Source organism: Panthera uncia, chromosome D2 (genome assembly GCF_023721935.1).
Source record: "Panthera uncia isolate 11264 chromosome D2, Puncia_PCG_1.0, whole genome shotgun sequence".
Taxonomy (NCBI): domain Eukaryota; kingdom Metazoa; phylum Chordata; class Mammalia; order Carnivora; family Felidae; genus Panthera; species Panthera uncia.
Genome location: NC_064818.1, coordinates 30328422 through 30350805, shown reverse-complemented (window position 1 = coordinate 30350805; position 22384 = coordinate 30328422). Strand labels below are relative to the sequence as shown.

The 22384-nt window shown below is 46.0% G+C and overlaps 1 protein-coding gene across 5 annotated transcripts in view; it reads right to left on the bottom strand.

Moving 5' to 3' along the window:
• The window catches only part of SGPL1 (sphingosine-1-phosphate lyase 1), a 74930-nt gene that overhangs the window by 40761 nt on the left and 11785 nt on the right, over positions 1–22384 (bottom strand). Inside the window, exons 1-2 of one of the 5 annotated variants that reach the window (XM_049646166.1) lie at positions 18312–18374; positions 17502–17563 (exon numbers count right to left, since the gene is read on the bottom strand). In XM_049646166.1, the coding sequence (XP_049502123.1) occupies positions 17502–17528 (27 nt within the window). In that variant the 5' untranslated portion in view covers positions 17529–17563; positions 18312–18374. Of the gene's footprint in view, positions 1–17501; positions 17566–18024; positions 18132–18174; positions 18280–18311; positions 18375–22384 lie in introns of those variants that run through there. The other 4 variants (XM_049646163.1, XM_049646164.1, XM_049646165.1 and 1 more) reach the window with 4 other exon arrangements.

Sequence of the window (22384 nt, the reverse complement as noted above, 5' to 3'; positions counted from 1 at the left end):
AATATTACACACATCTAAACGTTTGCTGGAGGAGTCGGACCTAAAAGAAGAGAACTCAAGAAAACCAAATGCTGTGAGGCCCAGCAGAGGAAGCAACAAGTTATTCCAACATAGGTTCCCCTTCCTGCCCCTCCCGCCTCAAAGAAAAGCAGGTTAAAGATCAAAGAAAAACATTCCCACTGTCAGGCTGACGGACTCTACTAATAATTTCCGAACTGCCACAGCGACACAGATTCCTTGCCAAAGAAAATGTGGCAACCGTGTTCAGTTGATTATTACCCAGCACAGAGTCGGCTAAGGTTTTCTGGTCAAAATCAAAGAGCGCGGGAGCTAGTTTCCCCAGCTTCCTTTGGCTCCAGTAACACCCTGTGCCACTCGAAATGCTCGCTTGTGCAAATGAGGGCTGCTGGCCACACGCAGACCAGAGTCCAAGCGTGAGTCTGTCTCTCACGGGAGGAGAAAGGAGAAACTCACAACAGTGACGCCTCACGGTATCACCGTGGAGTCACTGTGAAATCGGGATTCTGGGAAAGCCACTTTTCTGCTAAAGGTTCACCTTCCTATCACAGCACAATGACTTCTTTGCATTTCTACTATGCCAGATATCCAGTATGCCTCCATTCGGGCTATTTCTCAAGAGTCAGTCAGGGCCAAACTGCACTGGCCAACTGCACTGTGAGTTCATCTGTCCCAGCAGCAAAGCATTCAACCCTGGTGGGGGAGAACAGCCAAGTAACTGTTTTCACACGTGACCTCTCTTATGGTACCAAGTGCAGATTAGAATACAAACAACACAATTTTTCTATGTCCTACACTACTTTTAATGTGGTAAGAACCCAACAATTACTCAAATGAAGTAATTACAGTACCGCATCTACTCAGCACTGCTCTGTAAGACCCCAGGGAGGATTCGGCCTCCCCTCTCCTGCATCTCTCCCACTGACTTGAACCTGTGGAGCAGAATCGCTGGTATTTGTAACCAGACTGCACACACCAGCACCGTTCTGATGAGCTCACAAGATACATCGTCTCACAGCCACCAGGGACGACAGGTTAAAGACCAGTACGTGACCACTCTCCATCCCTCACAGATGAAGACGCTGAAACCCAAAGGTCACACAGCCTCCCCACCCCTTCTTTTGTAGAAGACTCGCTCAGTAATTGACTTAACATATTACGAAGACTCAGTCACCAAACTCGGCAGCTATCCATCTTTTAGATGAGGGTAAAAAGGCATCCCCAAGCATCCCTGGAAGTGTGAGGGCCCAGTCACGTCAATCCATAAGACCGCTTCACTGCTCCTGGCTAATAACTATTCTTAAGCCAAACACTAATGAAAATCAAAACTTGCCACCACCCTGCAATGCTGCAGAGAAAAAGGGACTTGTTTTTCCTCTTCCGTCCACTTTCTTTACGTCTAGTACAACTACACACTTCACCACTCAACAGTTCTTCCAGAAGAGCCAGAAATCCAAGCTTTAAAGCAGGAATGGGCTGCTAAGTAAAAGAAAAACCTGTTTTACCCAGTTCACCCACTGTCTTAATGTCTTGCGATCAGATGGTACTCTAAAGCCCGGGACTAAGGTTAAGGAGTAAAGTTCAAGGACAGGAGACCCCAAAGAGTTAGTGTACTCATTCTTACTTCCCTTCTGCCCTAAAAACACAGAAAACAAAGCTAATTAAATGGTTCTCTTTCATATCACATTCTGCAGAATTTCAAAGCACAAACAGGTAAGAAAACACTATTGTTTTTAGAGCCTTCAAAGGCATTAATGTTTATCAGCAAAACCAGATCACAAGCCCGAAGGAAAAACTCCCTTGGGTCATTAAAGAAGTAAGAACCGAGCAATGAAACCAAATACAGAAATGTTTGAAGGGACTGAATCATCATTTCTTAGGAGGTAAAGGGCAAACCATATACTTCCTCCAAAACTCCACTATGTGAAACAAGAGATCCGGTATCTGAGAAGTTCACCTCAACAAGCTTAACAGTCCACGTTTTCCCTTCCAGCCATGCTTCAAGAGTCAGAGGTACACGCTTGGTACTATTCCACAAACATTTACCAAGTCTAATAACTGCCCTACACTTAGCCCTAGATTATTCAGGCAAAGCACCTTACCATCACGGAGACACAATCTTGGCCTCAGAAAGGAGACTGACATGCCATGTTCTCAAGTCATTAGAAGCGTACTCATGGATGGGGCGCCTGGGTGGCTCAGTCGGTTGAGCGTCCGACTTCAGCTCAGGTCATGATCTCACAGTCTGTGAATTCAAGCCCCGCATCGGGCTCTGTGCTGACAGCTCAGAGTCTGGAGCCTGCTTCAGACTCTGTGTCTCCCTCTCTCTCTGCCCCTCCCCTGCTCATGCTCTGTCTTTCTCTGTCTCAAAAATAAATAAAAACATTAAAAAAAAAATTTTTTTTTTAAGTGTACTCATGGAAAATCAAAGCTTCTGAGCTCGTAAAAGCTGACAGCCCTAAACCTGCCAAACGGGTGGATCAGTTTTTGATTTATCTACTCATGGTCAGGACAAGGCATCAAGTGAAGACTGGTGTGGTTTCTGTCAACTAAGGATTCTGAGCCTCTGTCTTCTGTAATGCATCAAGAAAGGCACCATGGGGAGCTTAAACTAGGAGCGAATGCTAAATGCAGAAAACCAAGTTCAATAAGCAGAGGAACAGGCTGAGGGATGTTGAGGTAAGAGCAATTATGGGTTTCCTTGCTAAATAGATGGTCACCCAAAGGCAAGGCGGTAAGATGTGGGCAGAAGGTACTACTCAAACTTGACGGCCTTAACTCCCAGTCTCTCGTGGTAAGTAGCCCAGTGTGCACATACACGGAAGTCATCTTCAAATTACAAAAGTTCACTATCCTCTGAGCACTACAAATGGTAACTCCTTAGACTGCAAGCAAGGACCAGCAGAAATAATCCTGTATTCTACACACATAAAGGGGAAGTCTTGACTTCCCTGAGTATACCACAGTTGGGGAAGAAGTCAGAGGGCTTCTCCCTTCCCAGACTTAGTTTACTAAAAGGATTATCTACCTTTGTCCCTGAGTGAAGATACCTAGACTTTCCAGATTATATTTATAGAAATCTCCATTGTCAATAGTCCTGCTGCTGTCAGAGATAAGAAACACTGAGTGTATGCCCAGAAGTGGAACCTAAGTCAGTTGCAAAGTCTACCTCTCTGGAGATTTCGAACATGTAATCTTATTCAAAAGCACAAACCAGAGACCAATCCCTGGGTCTCTGACTGGCCCTCAATTGATGTAAAACACCCTTTGGCAAGTCGGCCTTTAAAATCCAGTCACAAAGGAGCTATTTTTTTAAACTGAGGTAAGACACTCAATTTAAAGTTAACATTTGAAAGAGTTTTAAACTTTTTTGATCGTCAAAAGTGCAGAAGACAATGTGTGATTTCGATGGAAAATTATACATTGTCTAGGATGTCCCTCTACGCTACCAGAGTCTGATTCTAAGGAAGCTATTTTACAACTCTGGAAGTTGGAAATGATTACAGCAATGCAAACCACTCTTCATCTATAAACACGTAAAACCTGCCACGTGGTAAAGGTTCAAGTGACTTCCCTCTCCACTATGGAAGAAAATAGTTTGGGTGGCATTTGTGTACTCATTTTAATGTTCTTAATCTATAAATGTGTCTGTTCTTCAGGCACATGAAAAGATGCTCAACGTCGCTCCTCATCAGGGAAATACAAATCAAAACCACACTCAGATATCACCTCACGCCAGTCAGAGTGGCCAAAATGAACAAATCAGGAGACTATAGATGCTGGAGAGGATGTGGAGACATGGGAACCCTCTTGCACTGTTGGTGGGAATGCAAATTGGTGCAGCCACTCTGGAAAACAGTGTGGAGGTTCCTCAAAAAATTAAAAATAGATCTACCCTATGACCCAGGAATAGCACTGCTAGGAATTTACCCAAGGGACACAGGAGTACTGATGCATAGGGGCACTTGTACCCCAATGTTTACAGCAGCACTCTCAACAATAGCCAAATTATGGAAAGAGCCTAAATGTCCATCAACTGATGAATGGATAAAGAAAGTGTGGTTTATATACATAATGGAGTACTACGTGGCAATGAGAAAGAATGAAATATGGCCCTTTGTAGCAACGTGGATGGAACTGGAGAGTGTGATGCTAAGTGAAATAAGCCATACAGAGAAAGACAGATACCATATGGTTTCACTCTTATGTGGATCCTGAGAAACGTAACAGAAACCCATGGGGGAGGGGAAGGAAAAAAAAAAAAAAGAGGTTAGAGTGGGAGAGAGCCAAAGCATAAGAGAACAAACTGAGGGTTGATGGGGGGTGGGAGGGAGGGGAGGGTGGGGGATGGGTATTGAGGAGGGCACCTTTTGGGATGAGCACTGGGTGTTGTATGGAAACCAATTTGACAATAAACTTCATATATTGAAAAAAATAAAGAATAAAAAAATAAATAAAAATGTGTCTGTTCTTTGGACCTTTCTTTCAAACCGGTTAGAACATCTGCCTGGTTTCCTCTTTATAAGCAAAGTAAAATTTTAATGTGTGTTCATTTTGTATTTGTTTCAGTGTCATGATTTTACCTTTTGTGAATTTTTTTTTAAGTAGGCTCCCTGCTTAGCATAGGGCCCAACGTGGGGCTTGAACTCATGATCCTGAGATCAAGACCTGAGCTGAGGGGCGCCTGGGTGGCTCAGTCAGTTAAGCACCTGACTTCAGGTCAGGTCATGATCTCACAACTCGTGAGTTCAAGCCCTGCATCGGGCGCTGTGCTGACAGCTCGGAGCCTGGAGCCTGCTTCACATTCTGAGTCTCCCTCGCTGTCTGCCCCTCCCCAGCTCACACACACTTTCTCTCTCTCTCTCTCAAAATTAAATAAAACATTAAAAAAAATTTTTTTCAGCAACAACAAAAAAAGGACCTAGGCTGAGATCAAGAGTCAAAGGCTTAGCCAACTGAATCACCCAGGCACCCTTTGAAAATTATCTTTTAACAAAAGCTAAAAACTCTCAGTCCCCAAACTTCCCCACAAAAAAAATGCTTGGGAACATGAAACCTGAAGATAATTACAAAGGGCTCAGGACATCCTAAAAGCCATCACTGGGGTCCATCTTCCCCAGGTTAATGACCCCCTCTCTAAAACGAATCACAGAAGTATTCTATTATATGTAAAGTAAACCCAAGACTCCCGTGTTCCCTGTAGGAGAAGTAGCATCCATTACTTCAAATTCTCCAGGACAAGCCTCAGCACTATAATAAAAAGGAACGACATTCTGATCCATGTTACAACAGGATGACCCCTCAAAACACCATGCTAAGGAAAACAGCTGATCACGAAAGACCAGACACTGTAGAATTCTGTGTGTATGCAGCACTCGGAATAAGGATATGTGCAGACAACAAGCAGGGTGGCGGCTTCCAGGCCCGGGGACTGCAGCCACATAAGGGAGTAAGTGCTACAACTGGGGGGTTTCTTCTGAAAATGTTCTGAGATTGTGGGGATGGCTGCACAACTATGAGAACACGATAAAAAATTGATGAACTGTACACTTTAAAAAAAAAGGGGGGGGGCATTATGACCCAGCAATTTCATCTCTGTCTACCAAACGTAGCTAAGACCAACCACCTAAGATCCACAGGCTTTCTTTAAAAACAAAAACAAAAACAAAAAAAAACACAAAAAACCCCCCAAAAACCCAAAAGCCTTTCTGAAAACAAGTTGCCATATGGGCCAAAAACCAGCAGAAACTCTGCAATTCCAGAAACACAGAATAAAGCTTTGGACTCCAAATGAAATCAACCCTAGATGTCTAAAACTAACTTAGAAATTATATACAAACTAGACAAAGAGGATCACTATTGTCTTACGGTATGTATTTTTAAGAGTTTATAAACAGAATTATTAACTGCTACATTTTTAGATGAGGTTTTTAAAAAACACTTTCTCCTTTGGCAGCTCATAAACACACACTCCAGCCACTACCCGGGGTATGTGAAAGGGACAGCCACCTCTGAGTGCCGTGCTGAACTGACACTCGTCACGACTTCTGTGGGATCACCGAGTGGCCTGTTACTAGTGTTCTATAGGCAGCCGTGGTGCCCTGGAAAGTCTGGAATGGTAATCAAAAGCTTCTACTCTAATTTTAGCTCTGTGTGGCCTCTGGCACATTACTAAGTCTCGATGCAGCAGGATTTTGCTCATCTGCAAAAACAGATGCCATTGCTATAATTCAACAAAAAGTTCACCGGACAAAAAGATACCCCCATCTATCTACTCTCAGGGCTGCTGTGAGTATTCAGTGCAGTAAGGCAATAAGAAAGCAACCGCAGATAATAAACACTAAGTATTTGAGGAATCGGAATCTCTGTGAGGAAACATTCCCCTTTCCTTTTCAGTAAGCAGCAAGGACAAGTAACCTTTGCAATGTCTCAAGCAAAGTCCCACAGATAGAGCTGGGAGAGGCTGTAAGTGGTTTGATTCCCATGCCTACATCGTGTTTTCTTTTTTTCTTTTAATTTTTTTTAAGGTTTATTCATTTTTCAGAGACAGAGTGTGAGTGGGGAAGGGGCAGAGACACAGGGAGACACAGAATCTGAAACAGGCTCCAGGCTCTGAGCTGTCAGCCCAGAGCCGGACGCAGGGCCCCGAACTCACGGACAGTGAGACCATGACCCAAGCGGAAGTAGGACACTTAACCGATTGAGCCGCCCAGGCACCCCTACGTTGTGTTTTCTTACAGAGGATGGTAGGAAGACGCCGGCGACCAGTGAGCTGTTCCTCCATTTAATAAGACACATGTTACATCAACTCTCGGCCTTCCACTATTTAATTCGATCAGAAGATTACAAGTGTCCTCTTACTTACAAAACAAGACTAAACTGGTTACCCACTTATGTTTACAGATCATAAGGCTGATTTCAGGCATCTGGACAGATTGCTGTTGACTGCTATAGTTACAAGTCTTGGGAAAGCATCTGAAATCACAAGCTTATCAAAAAGGGCTGGGCAATATAACCTTAGGCCTTCGTCTGCCCTGGCTGCAATGCAGCTAGCCAAGGAGCAGGTCTCCCATGGCATTCTTGTTTTTGTCCTCTGGTCCTTCCTGTTAGAGTTTGCAAACAGAATCTTCTATTTGCCTCACCTGTCCCAGCACCAGTAAGACTGGAACTCAAGACAGAACTGATGTATCCCTTTTTAGATCCGTCAGCCAAAATGCATTTCAAAGGAGTACACTTAAATGCCTTCAGAAAAAGCCTCCAGAAAAAAAGGTCTCCCCAATATGGAGCACAAAGTGTAAACCTACTGTAACAGCTACTTAGACTCCAAGGAGTTCCAGAGCACTATGATTTTACCTTCAAATTATCTGCTACAAATGGGGTTTTGCAAATCTAAACGTCTGCCCTTAACAGAAAACTCTGCTCTCTTTACGTCAAATGTTTATTAATAGTGATGGACGAGGTGAATAAGAATGCAGTAGGCTTTTCCTTTCCGGGGAAATTACAGAAACAGAGGGGTGTTTCACACTTTAAAAGTGCCTAACCTGCTTCAGGAAAGAGTTTTCCATGCTGTCTCCCACATGGAGCATGCAGGTAACAGAAATTTAAGATTTGTTGCTGGAAAGCGAAATGCAAAAGTTACATATTAAGAAAACCTTGTGGGAGTGTAAATCGGACAACCACTCGGGAAACCTGTCTGGCAGTACGCCTCATGACCTGGCAATTCTGTGCTTACCAAAAGACATGTTCAATCAAGAACGTAGAAGTGTCATTCAAAACAGCCAACACCAGAAACAGAAATGTTCGTCAACTGTAGAATGAATAAATGGTGGGATTTTATACATTGTGCAACTACACAGCCATGAGTTTTAAAACTACTGCTACCCAGGGGCGCCTGGGTGGCTCAGCGGGTTAAGCGTCCAACTTCAGCTCAGATCATGATCTCATGGCTCGTGAGTTCAAGCCCCGCGTCGGACTCTGCTGACAGCTCAGAGCCTGGAATCTGCTTCGGATTCTGTGACTCCCTCTCTCTCTCTGCCCCTCCCCTGCTCATGCTCTGTCTCGGCATCTCAAAAAATAAACGTTAAAAAATTAAAAAAAAAAAATACTGCTATATAAGGGCATGGCTGAATCTCACAGATTCAGCAAAAAGGATACTCAGAAAATAACGTGAACTGTATGTTTCCATTTATGCAAAGTTCAAAAATCAGCAAAACTAACCTTCAGTGAGAAGAAAGATAACCTTTGGTGGGTACCAAATGCGAGGGAACTTGTTGGGACGCTGGCCATTCTTTGTACCTGGGCAGCGAGTACAGCATACTCATATGCAAATATAACTGACCTGTACCATTAAGATTTGTGCCCTTTACTGTAAGATATACCTCAAAAAAAAAGAACCTCTTTTTTTTATGTTTTTTTAAGTTGACTTATTTTGAGACAGGGAAAGAGAGAGTGCACGAATGGGGGAGGAGCAGAGACAGAGGGAGAAAGAAAATTCTAAGCAGGCTCCGTGCTGTCAGTGCATAGCCCAACACGGAGCTTGAACTCAAGAACCGAGAGATCACGACCTGAGGCGAGATCAAGAGTCGGGCGCTTAACCAACTGAGCCACCCAGGCACCCGAAAACTCTACTTCTTTTGTAATTATTTTTTTTAATGTTTCTTTATTTTTTTTTCAACGTTTTTTATTTATTTTTGGGACAGAGAGAGACAGAGCATGAACGGGGGAGGGGCAGAGAGAGAGGGAGACACAGAATCGGAAACAGGCTCCAGGCTCCGAGCCATCAACCCAGAGCCTGACGCGGGGCTCGAACTCACGGACCGCGAGATCGTGACCTGGCTGAAGTCGGACGCTTAACCGACTGCGCCACCCAGGCGCCCCAATGTTTCTTTATTTTTGAGAGAGAGAGACATCGCATGAGCCGAGGAGGGGCAGAGACAGGAGACACAGAATCCGAAGCAGGCTCCAGGCTCTGAGCTGTCAGCACAGAGCCTGATGGGGGACTTGAACCCACGAACCGTGAGATCATGACCTGAGCCAAAGTTGGACGCTTAACTGACTGAGCCACTCAGGCACCCCTCTACTTCATTTTTAAATTCAAAAGTGATTTATGGGAAAGCAAGCTGGTGTACTCTGGAAAACAGTATGGAGGTTCCTCAAAAAACTAAAAATAGAACTACCCTATGACCCAGCAATTGCACTACTAGGCATTTATCCAAGGGACACAGGTGTGCTGTTTCGAAGGGACACATGCATCCCCATGTTTACAGCAGCACTATCAACAATAGCCAAAGTATGGAAAGAGCCCAAATGTCCATCGATGGATGAATGGATAAAGAAGATATGGTGTACATATATACAATGGAGTATTACTCGGCAATCAAAAAGAATGAAATCTTGCCATCTGCAACTACGTGGATGGAACTGGAGGGTATTATGCTAAGTGAAATTAGTCAGAGAAAGACAAGAATATGACTTCACTCATAGGAGGACTTTACGAGATACAACAGATGAACATAAGGGAAGGAAAGCAAAAATAATATAAAAAGAGGGGGGGACAAAACAGAAGAGACTCTTAAATATGGAGAACAAACTGAGGGTTACTGGAGGGGGTATGGGGGGGGGGGGATGGGCTAAATGGGTAAGGGGCATTAAGGAATCTACTCCTGAAATCATTGTTGCACAATATGCTATTTGGATGTAAATTAAAAAAAACAAAACAAAACAAAACAAAATAAAATAAAATAAAATAAAGGTGATTTATCCACTTCATGGGATAATAGGACATATAAATAACAATGTGCCATAAGAATGGACTAGGAGGAAGACTGTTCCACAGTTTCTGCCTATACAACAGGCAAGCCATTCCTTCAAACACTTACAATCTGCCCACTTCATGACAAAAAGCTCACACAGCTGTATTATATGAACTCAAAAAAGCACTGTCAGATAAAAAGCACAACCTCCTGGGTAAGATATAACAATTTTAAATCTGTATGCACCTGGTAACAAAATCTCAAAACACATACAGCAAAATCTAATAGAACTACAAGGAGAAACAAATAACTGATAAAGCATAAGGCTGGAAGAGGCCCGCACAAAACAGGAGCTCCAAAGAGTTAACAGACCTTGAAAAGGACACTCACCCTCACTAGTAATTAGGGGAATTCACCTGGAAATCAATTAGACTTCACCCCTACTGGACTGGCAAAAAGTAAAAAAGCCTTGTAAATACCAGGTTTCCCAAGCTGTGTAGGAACAAGAACTCTCATATACTGTTGCTAGAAGTATAAACTGTTGCAGCTTCTTCTGAAAAGTCTGCCATTATCTAGCGAAGTCATAATGCAGCAGTTCCACCAGGAGGACTAAATCCCAGAAAAACTTGCAATTCTGACCCCCTGTCACATACCAGAAAGTTCCTAATGGTAATGTTCAAAAAAGCCTCAAACTGGAAGCCACCCAAGTGCCCATCATGGAACGGATAATCTGTGACAGTCATACAATGAAATATTATGCAACAGTGGGAATCAAGGACCTAAAACCAATAAACTGCAGGGACCAACATGGATGAGTCTCACAAACACCGAGCAACATGGGAAAACCACAAAAAATACATATAAATCAATTTACAGCAAGTGAAAAAGCAAACAAAACTGAACTTAGGGAACGTATACATGGGGGTAACACTTTTTTTCTTTTTTTTTTTTCCTTTAACACAGCAAGAGAATAATTATTCCCAAAATCAGGATAGTTCTCCCTAGAGGGAAGGAAAGGAGATGTCATCAGGGATTGGAGGTAAATGTTCTAAAGGGTTTTGTAAATGTTTATTTATTTTTGAGGGAGAAAGAGAGTGAGCATGAGTGGGGGAGGGTCAGAGAGAGAGGGGGACAGAGGATCGGAAGCGGGCTATGCACCGACAGCACAGAGCCCGGTGAAGGGCTCAAACTCACTAACCGTGAGATCATGACCTGGGCTGAAGTCGGACGCTTAACCGACTGAGCCACCCAGGCGCCCCAAATGTTCTATTTTCTAGCCTGGGGGATAGATGTTATGACTGTTTTATTAAAACGTAGCGATGTGCTTTATACAGTCTTGTGTATGTATGCTAAGTTCCACGTGAAAACACCTTCAACCCAAAAGCAGGGCAAGCCCTTCTTCCTGCCCTTCCTCTTCCTACCTGAGAAAACATGAACCTGACAGCTCAAGCTCAGCACGGCTATCCTGGACCAGGAGGGGACACACCATGTGCGGGGGAACCTCCTCAAAGACCTAGGAATGGCCACGTCAGCCATGAATTGTCTACTCTGGGTTCCTCTTACTTTAGAGAAGTCTTTTTCTACCTTTTAAAAATCGCCATGACTTTAGTTTTTCTCTCATAAGCAGCCAAACCTAACCGGAATGGATGTGTTCAGTGATCTGGACAAATGAAAACCTTTCTGACAATTCAAGCTGTCCAACAATGGCAAGAGCTCCCTGAGAAAGCATCCCACACCCACCCCTGGCAGGGCACTGGGGGAAGGATTTCCACAGAGCAAAGGGAAGCTGGACTGCAGGATTTCTAAAGGCCCTTGAGGCAATTAAGATTCTGAGGCTACCTCTGGAAAAAAGCAGCTCTGGCCTTGCCAAAGCCGTGGCGACACTTTGCCTCTGAATCTATCCTTCTGTTATCGGCGAGAACATTCCTTCTCTAGAACATTCCATCTCCTATCCATTTTACCAGACTCTGCTAACAAGCTGTCTTCTCACTTGTGCCTTTCAAAACTAACTTGACCTCAACTTTAGCACACTGGCTATCCTCCCTTGGTTCCTCCACGCCCTCAGCCCAACCTTCCACCTCTATGTGCCTCAACGGGCTGCCCTCCATGAAGTAAATCACCCAGGCTCCCTTTCCAGTTGGGTTTGGCCAGCGAAAGGCTCCAGCATGAGATCAGAGGGTGGGAAAATTTTGACAGAGTCTGAGGTATTTATTCCCCTGGATTCCCTTCCTGCAGGGCTACGTAGGCTGGCAGTGGCAGAAATCCTATGGGTCACTCTCGCCTATAGCTAACCTCTCAAGGTTCCAGAAACTACCGCACCTTTGCCCCTTCAAGCCTAACAATGCTAACGGCTCTTGGCCTCGAGGTGTTTCGCCAACCCCTACTGGTCTTCCTCGACTCTGCCCAGTTTGTAAATAGTCCTCTCATCTCCTCAGTCCCACTACTGGAGGCTCCCAGGAGATAATCGATATATCCAACCGATGACTCAGCCTGTACTACTCTATCTTCCCAGATGCCTCGTATTTCCTCTTACCCCACAGCATGGTTTTTCTTCCAGTAATTCTGTTCTGCATGTTTCCTGATTCACTATAAATCAATTCCCATAGAAAATTCTTAATCCCACGATGACGGCCAATTGTGCCACCAATGTATGCAAACTATGTAACAGGACATTGGGCAAAGCCTAGTTAAGAAGGCAAACGTTACTAAAAGCTCCTGACACCCAGACAGCAAAGCCAAGCCAAAAACTGGGATCTGAGGTTTTTCTATTTATAACCCCTCCTTCCTTTAGACCAACAGCTGGAAAAATTATCAAACTTGCCGTTAAAGTTTTACTTTACTAATAAGGCTGGAACAATGCCAAATACAGTACTTATCTTATGAGGGCCATTCAAATTGTCAACAAAATTTTAAAGGTCCTACCAGTCCCAATGAATTTTCCCTTTCTTCTAGACAATCCTACAAATAAGACACCAGATTCAAATACTACAAACGAGCTTTTAGTGTCGATTTTTTGGTTTATTGCTCAAATCCTATCAGACATTCAGAAAGAAAGCCTGCCTGGAAAAGATTCAAGGCTCAAAGATAAAGCTCTAAGGTCTAGAAACATTCCATCTGAACCCAAAACACAAAATGGAGACAGGCTTACTGTTTCCAAATCAAGAGAGTGCTGCAGAAATGTTGCAAAGGAAAACATTTCTTACAATTTTACTGTGTTATGGAAGATTATGCTGTATATTGTCCAATATACATATCCCAAAGCAGGACTTCATCCATGGGCAAAACAACCCTAAGTAACACTGTAAAAGGCCCATTAAACTCTAAGACAAGACTCAGTCCCCTACCTGTATGAATGCAAGGACTACCCAGATGCCATTACCTATGGTAAGGAACCCTAGACCAGGGTTTCTCAACCCAAGCACTACGGACATTTTAGGCCAGATAATTCTTGAGAGTGGACGACTGTGTGCATAGTAGGGCCTTTAGTTGCATCCCTGACCACTAGCACCCAAGTATGACAACCAAGAATGTCTCCAGACATTGCCAAATGTTTCGGGGGGGGGGGGGGGGGGAGGGGCAAAATCACACTTATGTGAGAACCTTGGCCCTAGATAAACTATCTCAAACTCTACCCAGCACTGTCATGGTGCATACGATTCACCGCACCATTCACAAGAGAAAAGCCACCTAAGGAGAAGACTTGGCTTCATAAAGTATTCTTTCCCTAGCACTAGGAAGGAGGAGAACTTGGATGAAAAGAATGGTTGCCAACGTGGAGAAAAATTCCTAGAAAAATTTCTGGACTTGACATTCTTCTGAAGGCATCGCAAGGGTCCGATGGATACTCTCACCCCTCTTACTCTCTGTGAGACACAGGTGGAAAGTATTACAGGCCGTGACGTGCGGTAAGTAAGCAAGTGGAAGAAGGCAGGCAAACCACCTTATCAAAAGAGGACAAAATTAAGGGCAAGAAAGCGCTGAGGGCTGTTAGCCCAAGCTCTGTAGTCTGGAATACAAGGTCTATCATGGACAGACCCCAGTTCATCTTCATGCTTTGGGTTCACAGTATCCTGTCCACACAATAGTTTCCAACCCTATCAAACCCAACGCCCTCTCTTTATAACAAATATGTGGTATGCCCCTTTATTATTCTGAAATGAAATTCAAAGACTGCAGCATTACACTTATATGAATATAACTCTTAAGTTTGCAATATAGTGCCCTAACTGCAAGGTGAGAGAAAATAAACAAGACCTGTATAAAAAAATATGTAGGGGTGCCTGGGTGGTTCAGCTGATTGAGCATCTGACTTCGGCTCCGGTCATGATCTCACGGTTCATGAGTTTGAGCCCTGTGTCAGGCTCTGTGCTGACAGCTCGGAACCTGGAGCCTGCTTCAGATTCTGTATCTCCCTCTCTCTCTGCCCCTCCCTCGCTCGCACTCTCTCTCTCTCTCAAAAATAAACATTTAAAAACATTTTTTTAAAAATATGGATTTTCAGACAAGATCGTACTAGAAAACAAAAGCACCCCACACACTCACTTCCAAAGTGCTCCCTTAGAGGGCACAGCTATCCTACTCAGCCTGCCCCAGTCCCAGTCCACACAAACCCCCTCCCATCAGTCACAAAGCTCACCAACCTCTTCTGTCCCTTATGGGGAACGTGGCCCAGAGACAGCATTGCAAAGCAGAAAAGGAGGGATTCGAAGTAAGACTTAAGTGTGGTTAAAACTTCATCACTGTGGTACCCTCTCTAAGCCTAGTTTTCCATCTACAAAAGGAGGATGCCAGCATACTTTTCCACGGGTTATTGTGAAAATTAAATAAATATGTAGAGTATCTATTTCTGCACCTAACATGTAATACCTGTTCAATAAATATTAACTATCAGACTTCTGTTATTCCTGGATCCACCGTGTACCATCTCCTAGCTTATGTCCATCTTATTTCCCCAGCAGAAAGGAGGGATGACTAGACATCATTTATCAGAGATGCTCAAAAAAGGATTCATATACAACGTAAGTAAGAAGTTGCATCATATGGCCTCCAAGATTACTTCTAATTCTGAGGTTCTAAGGTTCTACAATACGCTGCCCTGCATGCAGGCTATTTTTTATTAACTAGGGTCCTTTCTTCCCAGTTAAAGGGCCCAGAACAAGTCTCGGGCTTCATACAAAGTAACTAAAGAACACAGATAATGATGGTTTAATGCCCCCATTGAACACCGGGCCCTGGCCATTGATTCTTTAGCACAGCACAGGCAAAGAAAGACAGACAGACAGACAGACAGACAGAAAAAGAGAGAGAGAGAGAGAGAAAGCAAGAAAGCAAGAAAGCAAGAAAGAAAGAAAAAGAAAAGTAGGAAGGGGCGCCTGGGTGGCTCGGTTGGTTAAGCGTCCGACTTCAGCTCAGGTCATGATCTCGCGGTCTGTGAGTTCGGGCCCCGGGTCAGGCTCTGTGCTGACTGCTCAGAGCCTGGAGCCTGTTTCAGATTCTGTGTCTCCCTCTCTCTCTGCCCCTCCCCTGTTCATGCTCTGTCTCTCTCTGTCTCAAAAATAAATAAATGTTAAAAAAAAATTTTTTTTAAATAAAAAATTAAAAAAAAAAAAAGTAGGAATAACAACTTTTCCAGAGAAAGCACCTCAAGGAACAAGTGCCATATCTTTAGAGCATGAGGATTCTTGAGGGCCAGTCATTATCCGTGTGAATTTAATTCTCTACACCAACAAGCAAATCAACACCCTAAATATTCTAGATCATCAAATGAGAAAATGAAAAGTAGTGGTGATTGCTACAGAAATGTTTCAAAACAAAACTGATTCCAAAGTTAACATTCTGAATAAAAGCACTGCTACAGAGAGCCCACGGGCCTTAGAAGTAATAAGCACATCTCTGGGCACGAGGGTATATCCTACTCACACACAGAAATCCTAATTTACATAAAAATGCTGATCTGTGAGAGGAAAAGCAAATTGTCAATAGTTACAAATCATTCTGCATTAACCCTGTAAGGTACTAACGGTAGTTATTTCCGAGTAGTGGAATTATTGGGGGTTGCTTCCTTTTACTTATTTACAGCTCCCAATTTTCCTAACATATGGCTCTTGCACTAAGAATTTAAAATCACATAAGGCTATTTATTATCCACTGACAATCCATGACATCTGAGGCAAGAAACTATTTTAGGGGAACTCTTCACCAGGATCTGTGGATAAACCAAGTATTTACCTGTCTTTAAAATCATCCTTGCCCTCTGCCTCACACCTGAACTAATCACAACTTAGTTTCCCTCTTTACCCTTCCCACAGACCTTATAGGTTTTGCCACTACAGAAAGTCAGCACCGGGTACAAAAAACACCCTCACTACTCACTTTTGCCAAGTTCCCAGTGATGGCTACCAATTCTCTGCGATAGTGAGATTAAAAAAAAAAAAGGGAAAGGAATGGTTTTTAAATCAATGCTTTTGCACAAAGAGACCTCAGACTCAGAGAAATAGCTTATTAAAAATAAAATGCTTGGGGCGCATGGGTGGCTCAGGCAGTTGGCCGACCGACTTCAGCTCAGGTCATGATCTCATGGTCTGTGGGTTTGAGCCCCGCGTGGGCTCTGTGCTGACAGCTCGGAGCCTGGAGCCTGGAGCCTGCTTCAGATTCTGTGTCTCCCTCTCTCTCTGCCCCTTCCCCACTCATGCTCTCTGTCTCTCTCTCTCTCCCAAAAATGAATAAATGTAAAACAACTAAAAAAAAAACTTTAAAAAAAAATGAAACACTCTTTTTCTATATAGCTACTGAAAAACCATAGGCTCCCTGCAATTCTCTCAATAAAGAGCCTCTATGGAATCATAAAGGTCCCAAGAATAAAACTTCATTTTGGTAAACATGCATTTGGCAATGCTATTCTCCCTGCTCAGTTATTTAAAAACAAAAAACAAAACAAAACAAAAAAAAAAGGCACAGAAAATCTCAAGAGGGAAAAATAGCTTCTACCAAAGCAGGCATATTTCTCAGTCCAACAAAATAACTCAAATTCAAACCAGTTTAACTCAACAAGCATTTGTTAAGCACTTACTATACACAGAGCACCATGACAGCTGTTTATTCCTCTTTTTTTTTTTAATTTTTTTTTTAACGTTTTTATTTATTTTTGAGACAGGGAGAGACAGAGCATGAACAGGGGAGGGTCAGAGAGAGGGAGACACAGAATCTGAAACAGGCTCCAGGCTCTGAGCTGTCAGCACAGAGCCCAACGCGGGGCTCCAACTCACGGACCGTGAGATCATGACCTGAGCCGAAGTCGGCCGCTTAACCGACTGACCCACCCAGGTGCCCCTGTTTATTCCTCTTTAAGCAAGTAAGACAGGATATCTGCTTTCTGAGGAATCATAACTCTAGTCTGGGAGACACACGCTTATAAACGAATATACGGCAGACCCAAACAAAATTAAATACAAGTTTTAATACTGCTCCGGTAGTACGGGAAGGGAGAGATTAAAATAAGTTGCAAGAATTCTGTAAAAGATTCTTCGCATTCATTAAATACAAATATATTCATATGTTTAGTTCAGTCACTTACCCATCTCAAACATTAAACCCAAAATAAAGGTAGCAGGAAGGCTCAGCTACGAAAAGCAAGCATCAGAAGTGAGAGTTACACACTCAGATCCTCTGGACTAAAAATAAAACTTAAGGGACAAGCGCCTTATGACAAAGGGGATGTTTGGGAAAGCTCACCAACATCAGAAGGTCCGTACTCGGCATCTTCCTCTTCCAGCTGTCCTCACGGAGCCTCCCCTCTGCAAAAGGGAACCAGGTTTGTTTACTTCCAAAGCTTTAAACTGTCGCGTCTGCCCGCCCAGAGTCGCTAGAGCAGTCAAGAAATGGTTCTCTCCCTCCTTTGAGAGCTCAGATTTCACTCCCAGATAGGACACTCCACCCCCAGCACCCGGGCCAGCGAATGAGAACCCTGCTGGCACCGGCCTTCCCTCCCACAGCTGAGCAAACGAATCCAGGCCCAGCCTCCCACGAAGCAAGCCCCCCAGGTAGACACCCCGGGGAAACGCCCAGCCCGCCGCCAACCGGAGCCCGGGGCCCAGCCCACAAACGCAGCGGGGCGAAGAGTCGGACGGGCGCCGGGGGCAGCCCGTCCCAGCGTCCAGCCTCCTGGCCTCGTCCGCGACCCCATCCCTCCCACCCCGGAGCCCTTCCTCTCTTCGCAAGGAGCCGCAGATCCGGGCTGCCCCACGTCCGCTCCTACCTCCGCGGGACTGGGGTTTCGGAGCCCGCTCCCTATCGGCCCCGGCGCTCTCCCGCACCCACTCACGGGCCCCCCGCGCCCAGGCTCAGCGCGCGCCCGAGGGCATCCGCCAGCCCCTCGCTCTGCCCGGCCCTGCCCTGCCCAGCCCACCCGGGAGCCCTCGGCCCCAGCTCGACCGTCCCTTTTCCGGAGCCGCAACGGCCCCCCTGCACTCCTTTGCCCGGAGTCCGCCTCCCCGCTCCTCCCCTCAGCCTCTCCCTCTCGCCGGCCCGGCTCCTCCTCACCACGCGACAGACTCGCAGGGCGGCGGAGCGCGGGCTCCCCCTGCAGCCGCTGCCGCCGAGATTGGAGGTCCCACCGCCGGCGGCCCCGCCCCTCCCCGCCCGGAAATGGCTCCCCAGCCCCGGCGTGCGCGGCGCCGGCGTCGGGCGCGCGCACGGCCCGGCCCGGGCCAGAGGCCCGCCTCCCCTCCGGGCCCCCCCGCCCCGCGCGCCGCCTGCTGGCCAGACAGAGGCCAGCACCAGGGCCCTGGGCGGGGGAGGTGCGACCCGCTGGAGGCAGAGGCTCCGCCACTTCTCCTTAAGGCTAGACGTTGGTTATAAAAACGAACTTCCTGGTCACATTTGGTCATTTGGAGGCCCTGGAGAGTCAGCCTGCCGAGCACTGTACAGGTTGATCCAAGGCAACCACCCAAGATGGGTCTCTAGAGAGACCTTTGGGATTTTAATAGGTGACTCAGAGATTTGCCCCTTCTCCCTTCATTTCCAGGTGAAATAGCTAAGTCTCAAACACATTTTGCATGACTTACCCACGACACTAATACAGCAGAATCAAAGGCACCACAGTGACATGTAACTGATAGCGATCAGCATACGGTATTTTTCTGCAACCAATTTTTAGAACGACCCCTAGGCGGAATCTTGAAATTTTAACAAAGATGACACCAATCGAGGGTACCCAATTCCATCCCCTTGCAAATGTCTTCCTGACGCTAACTTAGGGTGGCATCACCGCCATCGTTACTCCTCCAGTGCTCCCAAGGATGAAATCCCTAGGCGGACTTCGGCTCAGGTCATGATCTCGCGGTCTGTGAGTTCGAGTCCCGCGTGGGGCTCTGTGCTGGCAGCTCAGAGCCTGGAGCCTGTGTCTCCTCCCTCTCTCTGTCCCTCCCCCATTCATGCTCTGTCTTTCTCTGTCTCAAAAATAAATAAACGTTAAAAAAAAAAAAAAAAAAAAGGATGAAATCCCTTATCGCCCGGCCCTTCTCTGCACACCCCTTCAGCATTTCCCAAACTCCCAGCCAGAATGGTGAAGCCTCTGAAAGAGTCAAGCAAGTTATCCCTGGGCTTCCTTGCCCTCAGCCCCACCCCATCAGAAGTCCGAGATACGTCTGCCTCTCAGAGCTCCTGCATCAGGCTCTGACACTCCCAGACCCTTACCGCTCTTGCTGCCGTCTCCCAGCAGACTCGCATTCTCAGCGTCGGAGGGTCAGAAAAATGTCCTGGGACCTCCAGCCGATGCCTACTCATCAAGAGTTACTTTGGGATTCCAGGCACGTTCTCCCCACACCCCCACTTCCACCCCTGTGTTTTATTTCTTCTTCACATCCCAGGATCTGCTCTCCCTGGTCTCTTTCTTAGCTGCCACCTCTCATCCTTTACTCTAAAATCTCTGTGCCAGCTGACTGGAGGACAGGGTCCATCTCCGGTTCCTCCCCACACCTCTGTGGTGCGACTTCACTGCTCCTCACGCATCGTGAACGGTCTGTTCATTCTTCCCAGATGAACCAACCAATTCGGCCTCATTGACTAATCCTTATTGTTGTGGACTAAATGTTTGTTTCCCCCCCCCCCCCAAAATTCGTATGTTGAAGCCCTAACCCCCAATGTGGTGGTGAGGCTTCTGGGAAGTCATTGGGTTTAGATGAGATCATGAGGGCAGAGCCCCGGCAGTGGGATTAGTGTCCTTCCAAGAAAAGGAAGAGACACCAGAGCTCTCTCGCTCTCCAATCACATACAAAGAGGAGGTCACTTGAGCACATGATGCCATGGCAGCAGTTTGCAAGCCAGAAAGAGGCTCCTCACCCAAAACTGAATCTGCCAGCACCTTTATCTTGCATTGTGTTATAACAGCCCGAGCTGAGTAAGAAACTTATTTTGCCAAGAACTATGATAGGCACCTTCACATCCGGGGCCCTGTTTGTGTCCTAACTTGCCCAGATCAGGTGACTCTCATCATCTCCCAACTTGTAAACGAGGGTGCAAAGGCTCAGAGAAGGTAAGTGATCACTCAGAAGACACACAGAAGCATGGGGTAGAGTTGGATGGCAAGTTAAAGCCCCAGATTTTGTAGAGAGAAACGAAAATATGCTGGTTGATTTATTAAGCTCAAAGAATGTTAGAGGGAGAGGAACCTTCCCCTATTTGCCAGCACAACCCCATAGTATATGTATGAAGAAACCAAGGACCAGAAAGGAACTTGACTCTTGGAAGTTCCTTGCAGAGCACAGAAGTTGTATCTGTGTGTGTGTGTGTGTGTGTGTGTGTGTGTGTGAGAGAGAGAGAGAGAGAGAGACAGAGAGACAGAGAGACAGAGAGACAGAGAGAGAGAGAGACTTCAGGCCCCCTGCTCCTCTACCCCACACTCCCCTTAACTATACAATAACATCAGGGATTACAAGAGAAACACCAAGTAGAAAGCTGCCAAAGATAAAAGATGCATGGGGATTAAGGGAGATAATTTCAGCTTTCACAGGGGAATCACATTATACCAAAATGGAACAAAATCCCCACTGCCTATCGACCTCACATGTCCTAGCTATACTGATGGGCCCTTGGGAGAAAGCAAGAGGAGTGAGAACAAAGAAGATACAAATAAAAGAGGGAATTACAGTGCCGAGGGAAGAGGGATAGGAAAAAAGAAGAGGGGGCTCAAGAAGGGACACAGGCAGTTTTGCTTCCCCTCTGCCCCCATCAGACACTCCCACAGTAGGGGCTTTGCTAGGAGAGGCTTCGCTGGCTGGTGGGAGACAGAGGTGGGGTGACTTCCACACCCAGAGTGTGGTTTCCCAAGGAGCACCACTGGCATCACCTGGAAGCTTGCTAGAAATGCTGGATCTTGGAACCCCACTCCAGAAGACTGAATCCGAGGGTACGTTTAAACAAGACCCCCTGGTGATAGACATGCACCAGAAAGTTTGAGAAGTGCTTCCCAGGATGCCCTGCTTGCAGAGAAAGCATGGTGTTTTTATTAAGACTGTATGTTTGGGACGGTTTAAGGGGGGTGGTGAATATTTAGAGGGGTGAGGAGGAGAACTAATGCTCCCCACGTTGGTGGCGTCATGGTGCCTTCCAGGGTAACAAACACTTGGGAGGGACTGGGAATACCTAGGGGGAACCAGGTGAGGGACTGAAATTCATGCTGATGACAGAGGGCTTGGGGTGCCAGGGGGCAGAGTGAGAAGGAATATGGTCTGGGATTTTTTTTTCCCTACAAGGCTTCTTTCAAAACAATTCTTGCCAGCAAATCTGGTGCTGCTTAAAATGACAGCTATCCATGGCCAAGTTAGTGACAGCCTTCCCCCCATCCATGAGGACACATGCCCCACTCTAAAACGCAGGAACATGCTACCCATGACTCCATTCCTGTCCCTGACACCTCCCCTCCCAACTGGGGACCTTCTGTGGAAGCTCACCTCAAGACAGGGCTGTGGGCAGATGTCCTCGTAGCTTCTGAACCCCTCCTGGAAAGGAAGGGCCCACAGGAAAGCCCCCCGCAGGACCTCTGTTCATGGAGTCTAAAATGCCCTCCGCAAGGAGAGGTGGGAAACTAGGCAACAGCAGCAGATTGGGGTGACACAATGGAACCAGCCAACACAAACAGAAGTGGCCTTGAGAAGAAGGAGGGCTAAGGGCCAGCCAGACATGGGAGCACCTGAGGCCGGGAGCATGTGCCCAGAGGCTGCCGCTCTGGGATAGACTGCAAGGTGCAGTGGGCCACTGAGGTACATGTCCCAGGTGCCAAAAGTCGGAGCAGCCGAGCCCTGAGAAACAAGAGTCATTTCCCAAGGAAGCCCGCTTTTCCTGAGGAAGCCACCCATTGCCGTCTAGGCTGCGTGATCACTCCTAGCAAAGCATCAAAACCAGAGTGACTGCTTATCAGAAAGCAAACAAATACAAACTTCCTGGGGCAGAAGGAAACCAGCTGGGGCTGTGCTGACAAAATGGCTTTGAAGGCAGGCAGAGCGGCTTCCACCCAGAGATTACTACTTGGCCTCAGACAACTCAGTCTGCTGGGCTGAGCCTGGGCTTCCTCAGCTGTCAAACAAGGGTTAATAGCATCTACCCCAGGGCTGTGGTGG